The following is a 9,686-nucleotide window of genomic DNA, read 5'->3' on the forward strand; positions in this document are numbered from 1 at the left end:
TCTAATGCAATCGTTGTATTTCATAATTTTATGCTGTAGAGTTGTGATTAACTATAATAAACGAAGTACAAAGTAACTAATTACTCGATCAACAAGAAAATTATATATTGTGTTAATTATATATATTGTGTTAATTTTTTGAATAGCGGTAAATGAAAAATGATCGAAATATTAGACCAACTTTCTAAAATATTGCATAAAGTATGTTCTCTAGTTTTATTTAGCATTGTACTAAGATTGTATTATTATTTATTAGTTGTCTAAGTCTTAGCACTATAGCAAAACTCTTATAAGATCACATATTTAGTTCATCTACCAGACTACCACCATGCACCCCAAAGGTCTACCAATTCTATACTGTCCTTTGTAGTTTGTACACAAAGTGTACCCCTATCATCTCCTCTATTTTTAAAGTTCAAATGTTCAATTCGAAAAAAGACCTCTGCATATCCTGGTGATTACTGAATCCTTTCTACGATGTTACAATCCACCCTCAACTTAATAAAAATGGAACATTTCCTTAATATCAAAATTAATCCACAGAAAAATAGCATACAGACTGTACATGATTATAAAACTGTAACAGAAACTTCTTTTCAATGTATCATATCAGAAGCAACAAAAATCTATCGCATAAATGAAAGCCATAAGTCATTACTTGGGGATAGCACACGTAACTTTACAACTGAGTAATATAAAAAAATGAGGGAAGTGTGAGGAGATGAAAAAATTAAGCAGGCTTAAGATGCCAGAGGTAGTTGCCACTCATAACACTGTAATTTTCATCACCTCTATTTAAGATCCATGCCTTGATTGAGAATTGTCTCCAGAACTATGTGAAGAGAACAGGTTAGGATACGTGAATTCTGGATCGTCATCCATTGATGGTATTCTCTGAGGTTGATTAGGGTATGGGGCCTCTTGTTTGAAAGTATGCTCTCCAGGTGGATAGGAATCAGACTCCAGACTAGCTTCATCACTAGTAGCATGTTTTAAAACATTTGAATTCTGGTCATTTCCAAAGTGTTCACCAGAGACCCAAGGATTGGAAACATCATCACCTGAAGCATTTCTGTCATCCAGTTGTAGTTTTTCAGTAGCAGCTGACAGATTATCGTTACTAGCATGAAATGGATTCTCAACATCACTATCAGGGGACTGGATGCCACTCTTACTCTTGGAAAATTCAGAAATTCTGGCCTCTGCAAGACTAGCAGCTGAGCGAGCGGCTGCTGCAGCACGTTCAGCAGAATCAGCAGCAGCATTGGCAGCTGCTAATACATCACGAAAATTTAAGTAATCATCACTTTTGGCTTTTGAAGCCATTGAAGGTGGTGGGGGTGGACTGCTTTCTTTAACAGGAAGTGATGCTGATGGCAAAGAGGACGGGGGTGAAATGAAAGGCAAAAATTGTTTAGTCTCCCCAGGAGTGGCTGAAGACTTGGGGGGTTCATGCTTGGCAGTCCATAAAGTGTCCTCAGTATCAATGTTAGACTGTTTCAACGGGTCACTTTGCGGGGGAGCAAGTACTTCAGCATCGGCACTTGGCCTCAGTGATCCCTTGGGAACTTCAGGAAACTCTAATTCGTCAAAACTTTCTTCAGATCCAGAAGGCTCAGCAGCACTTTCTTGAACTGAAGTAGATTGCATAACTTCATCATGTTTTTCTTTTGGAAGTGGAACTTTGGAGCCACCGACAAACTGTTTCGGTCCATTCTGTGAAGAACAAAAGCATCTATTATAATCAAATAGCACAAAAGAATATTTCAAAAGTCTGCAGAGTATAATACTCACCAGTAAATCTTCATGGGACTTGAAAAGTTCAGACTCTGAAGGAGATGGATCCCATTCTAATTCATGCTCTTCGGCAATTTCTTTCAGCAACTTCAATTTCTTTTCCGCAGATGGAGCACGGACAGACAATAGCTCTACCAACTGCACCGTGATTAAAGCAGCTGTTAAGATTCTTGTACATACGTAGCAACTAGCAAGTCCTCATTCATATACAGTATAAACCACAACAACAATAACAAAAATAAGACCTGCCGGTTAACACCACAATCCGGCATAAGCTCTGTAGCAGCTGCAACGAATTCTTTCCCATATTTGGCTGCAAATGACATCTGAACTTGCAGCAACTCTGGCAAATCTGCACATCTTGGTGCGGCAAAACAAATACTAGATATGGCCTCTTTCAAGTCTAGTGGACATTCCCTGAACAAAATTATTAATAGGTATCAACAACCAAAACCAGACGGTTTATTAAATTTAAGAATGCTCACAAAACAAAAGCACATGAATACAAGTATTATACTAAAGAAACATAATATCATGTTATGACTTTAATGGAACAGACGGGATAGTAACAGAGATGAATGCATCAACTGCTATACTTGCAAAGTCGAGAATGAAGGATGTCAGCCTGTCAGGGCCATAGGGACAGATATTGATGGCTGCATGGCGCCAAAAAAAACCTTGCATAAAATCCTTTACAAATTCAGAATCCAAAGAACCACTCTAACATCTACCATAACAATGATGAGAGCCTAGCATGGGACACGTCATTGGAGTGGGTAAATGGAAGTCTGGTGTACCAAGCCTTACCCCAAATCATGCTAGACTAGAAATGAAGCAATTTATGAAAGCCCATGGAGTATCTAGAAAATGTAGACAGGAGAAAAAGGGTATTATAAATAACAAGCAGAAACAATAGGCAATTTCTAAGTAATTTATGCCACTATCACCCACCTGCCTATTAAAATTGATTTTAAGAGAGCCCTAGTTGTTTGTTTATCAATGAACATCAAGGTTGGGCTGGTGCCTGGTTAAATATAAGGATTAGTTACAGCACTGATATTGATTATTGGCAGATGGATCAGAGAACTCAAGAAAAGGAAACATTTTCAGAAGTTAAGTTACTCAGATACCCAATTAGATTGTTCCATTGGAGTTTTCACCAATTTATGAATAGGAACACTAGAGCATGAGTTTGAAGTCCTTAAAAAAAATGACAACTAGTACATTTAAACTAAGGGACTGCTATTTAAATTGAAAGCCTCCATTAACAGCAGAAAAGCATACCACCATTTAGAATTTTAGATAACTCTCAGGAATACCACCATTTAGAATTTTAGATAACTCTCAGGAATTAGGAATTATTAGCATAAAAAAAATATATGGCAAACTGGACGATCAAAGAAATGACACAAAGCAAGGAAACTACTCCTATGACACACAGAGCTATATGTGCAATGAAACAATACCCACAAGGGCACAACAGAATTACAAAATCAGTGTCTAGGCCACAAAAACAGCACAGCAGAAATTGCCCTGCCACCCACATGCAAATTAAACTACTCCTATGGCACACAGAGCTATATGTACAATGAAACAATATCCACAAGGGCACAACAGAATCACAGAATCAATGTCAAGGCCACAAAAACAACAGAGCAGAAATTGCACTGCCATTCACATGCAGATGAAAGAAGATCTTGGCATGTAAAATCTTAGTTGGTAGGCTTCCCTGAAAAAACAGATTACAGCAAGAAAATTAGGTTTGCTAGAAAGATACTAGAGTTTGTTCCAGATATTTAGACAACTATCAAGATTTTCTACAACCCAATTATCCTGCATGCACCTCATGATGCAATTGGCTCGAGGCCTGCAAGAAAGTGGATCTGAAAAGCAGATTAATTTAATATTTAAGAGACATTGCTTTCAACCGTCATAAGCATTATGAGCAAGCTCATGTATGTATATAATCTTGTTCATCCTAGCAAATCTTTTTACTTTGATCATGGCTGTAAAGTATTGCAAATTAGATCAAATTGAGAATAACTGATAGAGCTCAAAGATAAAAATGAAACGAGTGTAATCTAGGTTCCTCGGACACATCAATGAGACTAGTGTTTGATACAGACATACAGCTAAGTGTCCAGGTCTAAATTGGGCTTTGCATTATATGCCAAAAGTGACACCACAAGTGTTAATAAAATGTTGGTGTCCAGCACCTGCAGTGCAGACTTACGTAAAATGAAAAGAGAGTAACATAGGTCATAGGGTATAATAGCATACACAGTGGCAGTGTCCAGGTCTCAATTGGTTTTGCATTATATGCCAAAAGTGACACCTCATGGATTAATACAATGTTGTTGTCAAGCACCTGCTGCACAGACTTAGGTGAAATGAAAATAGGGTAACATGGGGTACAATAGTATACAGTACCAAAGAGGTGCATATTAATCATGTTAGAAAATTATAATTAACCACACGAGGCTAAACAATAAGAAGTTGAAATATAAAGAAGACGTGAATACAATCATTTTTCCATCGTGTTTTTTTTTTTTTTTTTTTTTTTTTGACAGGAAAATATGAAGAGCCTCATAAGCGCACCAAAAGGCTAAAAGTTGTAACTACAAGGGTGGACAACAGCCCCAAAAAAACTGCTTTATACCTCCAACCCTAAGCTGAAGGCAGATATCAAACCTCAACCAACTAACTTTTTTAACAAACATCTATACATAATCATCAATATAAGGGCACAATGAACAAAAAGGAGTGACAATAGCCACAATTGTGAGGAAGTCACTCCTAGGTCATAAAGTTAAGCAAAACAAAGAACAATACAGAAAAACGGTGTAAAATATATAGGTGTAGATGTTACAAGTGTCGTTCCAATAGGTTATTCATAAACCATTTCATTTGAGTGATGTCCTCCCTCACGATCATGTCAAAGCTCTTTAGCAATCTATGGCAATACACTTATACCTATTTCCTTGGAAATTCTCTTTGAATACAAGTCATTCAAATGCTTTCAAAAGATGAGTCCAGAGAGGTAATACACCAAGAGGCAACTTATTTCAAAGAGTGATTACACCCTCCACCCCCCTCCCCCAACCCCCCAATTAATATAAATAACTATGATCTTCTAAACAAATTAAACTTGGAACTTCTCTTCGATTTAACACAAATAGCCCCTATTAAAACCATCCAACAGCTGGAAAGTTTTTCCATTGAAGTCAAGAATGGCAATGAAGATATGATGACACTTAGTGAATTGACTATTTAAGTTACCCAGATTCAATGACGAAATAATCAAATCTAGGAGGAAGCATTGGAACAGAGAGGCTTGAAAACTGATACATGGAAATTGGAATCAACTATGAGGTTTGGCCTGTAAAACAGCTTCCTGAACAGGCCTTGGTCTGCTTTTTGGTGTTATTTGTTCTGTTGCAGATTTCTTATCTTCTTATATATCTCTTATTTGTTCCAGTAAGAATTATTTTACTAATCTCTATCCACCAAGTAGTAATCACAACTTGAATACAATTATATTCTCATGTTCCTCTCAATATTTTATTTACTGTATTAAAATAATTTTCCCTTTATCTAATGCACTAAATCACAGTATATTTTTTAGGAAAATTGGCAGACAAGGGGTTGGTTATAGCCAAATAGCTTAGTGGCCTTGATAAATCATGTTCTATCAACATGGTTCAGAGTCAACTTACAACCCAGCTTCTACTTGAATGGGGAGAGGGAAGGGCAGGGGAATGCCCACAGAAGATTGGTATTTAAAAACTTCAAAACTAATGATGATAGAATGCTCAAAAGTTAACACGTATGATGATTATTCAAGGCTAAGGATTTGGTCAGGTGTACCTTTATCAAGAACAACATACCTTAAAGTTCAAACACTTAACTGAATTTGACAACATCAATTATAACTGGATAAACTACAAGTGAATTGGGAGGACTGAAAATAGCAACTTTCTCTTTCTTTTACAATCAATTTAAAGGGGAAAGAAATAAACCTTTGAGACTCGATAATGGGAAGGCGGACAGCAATAAGCTCACAGAACAATTCGATGATCTCTTGAGCTGCCATCATATTCTCTTCTCTTACTATATGCTCTACCTGAAATACAAATCAAACACAAAGGATATTTATAATTGACATAACGAGAAGCTAAACAATGTTCTTTTAAGCAACAATATAAATCACAAATGCAGCCCAACAACACTAACCCGAATACGAGCAGTAGCTTCTTGACCAGTCTCAAGAAGCTTCGCAATATCCTTGCGCATTTGCTTAATATGAAGCTCTCTCCGATTCCTCAGCAACTTAATTCTTGGAATCGAAAGTTTCAGTAACGTTTTACTGCCACAAAATTTGACCCAATTTATAAGAAAATCCATCACAACAACATTTCTCCAAATTTATAGCATTAAGTAACCCACAAATCATAAGCTCTTAAAGAATTCCTAAAACCCACATAAACACCCCACAATTCAGCAAAAAGTCGTCCAAAATTTTGAAACAAAATCAATTTTCCCAACTTCACTAGCTAAAATTGGCTTAATCAATACAATAATTAAGCAAAAACAGCAGTTCCTTCATCTGGGTAAGATCAAGAACGAAGAAATGAACACAAGAGAAAATTAGAGGAAATGTTACCATTTAGAGCCTTTAAACCCCTTAGCGAAGAAAGAATCAAGCATCGACATGATCAGATGAACAAATCAAGCTCAACCCAATAATCCAGTCACAATGAAAGTTAACCTATATATCAAAAAAAAAATTGATGCCCAATTCAATACAGGTATAATTCAAGTATGAACAGAACAAACAAAAGATCCCCAGAATCCAAAAAGTTGTAAGAAATGAAAAGAGGAGAGAGAAAGTGACCAACTAGGTTCTTATGTACGCTGAAACTTAGGAAATAATAGCGAGACACCGTGTAAAATCCGAAGGAAGATGAGATTTTTAATTGGGATTGTGGAGTAGTTCAAATTGCTTACGAATGAAGGATCCTATCTGAGAGTAAGAAAGCTTAGATGATGACAAGATCACATATAAACTTCAAATGGTGGGACTATAATCTATAGTACTGTACTCCGTAACAAAGACTACAAACAAGGTAACGCCCCGCGAAGCTGCCCGCATAATGCTGCCAATCCCGTTGTCTCGAGGTCAATCGACTCTAGGTCATATCCGTCTAGGGTCCGATTGACCTATAAATAAAATGGTTAAAGATGATAACTCTTTATAATGTATGGTTTACGAATACGAGTATACTACTATAACAAGTTGCTTTTACAAATGTTTAACTGCGGATTGCCCATGTCAGCGTGAGCATGTAAATTGGATTATTTGTTCTTTTTACCAAATTTACTATGACTATTTATTAAGTTAATGGTTCACTCACTCGAGTAAGTCGCTAGTTTTAATTAGCGGTTAATTATAAAGCACAATGGCTAATTGAATTATAAAGAAAAATAGTAATTATCATATATAAGCTGAATGATAACATCTATTGTGTCTAGGATATCTACAAACTAGATGATATACTATATATGTTCTATAATAATATCTATAAATGGGGATTGTTTTAAAGTGTGCCTTATGAAGCTATTCACGCAATAGCTTATCTTGTATTTAATGTTGCAAAATGGACTCACTATAAGTCTGGTATCACATAATACCTTTTCTTTATTTCATAACCCGTGGCAACGCCATATATATAATTTAATCATTGAAATATTTAGTCCAAAATTTAATTGTTTAGGACAAGTCCAAGATACTAAAGATAAAGACATGTTTCATAGCCTATTGCAATCTAATACAATTGAACGAAGTCTTTAAAAAAACTTTGCCCTACTCAAGTAGAATTAATGAAACTAATGTATAAAGATTGTCCGACTTGATCTATAGTACGATGTGTCAAAATTATAAGTACAAAAGAAAAGTACAAGTTTTTCAACTTGAGAAACATATCATGTATCTCAAAGGAACAAATTTGTGACTTTAGCCAATAAGTTGGGGTTAAAATTGTATGTTTGTCTAATAAATCATTGTATTGAGGCAAATTCAGAAGAACTTTAATGGAGAAATCAACCACAACAATCAGCTTCAATGTGACATTTATATATTGTTATACACGCTACTTTAAAAAAATAAAAATAAAAAAATAGAAATAAAAAAACTATGGCAATGTAGCTAATGCTATTAAGGGCCTATAATGATTTATTGAAAACAACTAAACTGAACTAAATTGAACTGATTTGAACCGAACTAAACTGATTGGGGCTGAACTGAACTGAAATATTTGACTATGGATTAGTAATGATATTTTTTTTGATACATGGATTAGTAATGATATTAATCCACCAATAATTATGAAAAATAAAATGAAGTACAAAATTAATCCACCAATAGGGTTTTTTTTTTAAAAAAATTTATTTTCATGTTAATTAATGCTTGTGAAATTAATCTACCAAAATAGTTTGACTTTTAAAAAATGAAACAAAAACAAGCCAAAAAAAAAACAACGAAAAAAATATCCAAAAATAAAAAAAAAAAATTGAAAAAAGGGAAACAAAGACCCGAAACTACACACTTCCATTCCAAATCAAAAAAAAAAAAAACTTCGCACTTCCACTTTTTTCTCCTCACTTCGCTATTACACATCGCGCTACACAACCTTCATCTCCGTCCTCCCGCCACCCTAAATCCAAAAAGCTCCTACATCTTTGACTACTATTAGCTGACGTTTGATATAAAGATGAACTTAAAAAGATCGACCAAAGGCATGCCTAAACTAAATTGTCATCAGCAATATCATTAGCTAAATCATATAAAACAAATAAATTAGCAAAAGAACTGAACTAATTAGAGCTGAATTGAACTGAAATTAAGCTGAATAGAACATACACTAAATGACTAAATTAAATGAAGTACTTAGAGCCTGTTTTGTTCAGCTTAATTTTAGTTTAGTTTATTTCAGTCTAGTTCTTAATTTTCTTCTCTCATAAACAATTCATTTCAGTTCAGTTCAACCCCACTCAGTTCAGTTCGGTTTAGTTGTTTTCAGTAAATCGGAACGGGCCCTTAAAAAGTGTAATATGTCAATTATTAAGGGACGGAGGGATTTTGCTATGGGATTGATAATGTCCGATTTGAAACGGTTTTGAACACCTATACTTAGGGGTGGGCATGGGACAGGTACTCGTACTGTTAGTAAAAATGGTTCGGGTACCCGATAACCAATATCACTAAAAGTGATATCCATAAATTGAACTGATAAGTACGGGTATCCGGAGTCTGCCTAGGGGTGTAAATGAATCAAGCTGATCAATAAAATACTTGGGTTCAAGCTCGGTTGAAGCTCGTTCATGTTCGTTTATTGATAAATACACCGAACTTGAACAAATTTTGAAGCTCGTTTAATAAGTGAGTTTGAAAATGAACATAGATATGCTCGTTCATAAAATTTCATGAACAACTCCTTTTATCTATGTTTGATTTATTCACAGTTGTTAATTTAATTATGAAGTTTTTTTTAATAATTAAGATTTAATTCTAAGGTTTATGAATATAATTTAATTATTATGCTAATTTAAAGATTTTCAAATGTCAAAAGTACAAAGCTCATTAGAGAACCTTGTTTATTACTAAGCTCGTTCATGAAACGCTTGTTAAACAAGTCTTTCACGAACCGTTCGCGAACATATGATAATCGAAATGAGCCGAGCTTCAACAGATTTTTGAGCTCGTTTGAAAGCTCGGGATCTATTGTGCTCGGATTCGCCTAAGTTAAACGAACTTGAACATGAACAAGGTAGTACTCGGCTCTGCTCATTTACACCCCTAGGTACGTACGGGGTACCCGGATTTTCGGATC

At 35.2% G+C, this 9,686-nt stretch overlaps 1 protein-coding gene across 1 annotated transcript; it reads right to left on the reverse strand.

Annotated features, from left to right (window-relative positions):
* Positions 1–609: 609 nt before the first annotated feature.
* LOC145641580 (uncharacterized) lies at positions 610–6,857 on the reverse strand. The gene is made up of 7 exons (XM_081692429.1): positions 6,696–6,857; positions 6,461–6,565; positions 6,031–6,163; positions 5,817–5,920; positions 2,043–2,214; positions 1,795–1,935; positions 610–1,716 (listed from the first exon to the last, which is right to left on the reverse strand). The coding sequence occupies exons 2-7, from the start codon at positions 6,508–6,510 to the stop codon at positions 796–798; spliced, it is 1,521 nt and encodes a 506-aa protein (XP_081548555.1). The 5' UTR covers positions 6,511–6,565; positions 6,696–6,857; the 3' UTR covers positions 610–795.
* Between the last annotated feature and the right edge of the window lie 2,829 nt (positions 6,858–9,686).

The sequence above is a fragment of the Chenopodium album genome, chromosome 8 (assembly GCF_948465745.1).
Source record: "Chenopodium album chromosome 8, dcCheAlbu1.1, whole genome shotgun sequence".
NCBI lineage: Eukaryota > Viridiplantae > Streptophyta > Magnoliopsida > Caryophyllales > Amaranthaceae > Chenopodium > Chenopodium album.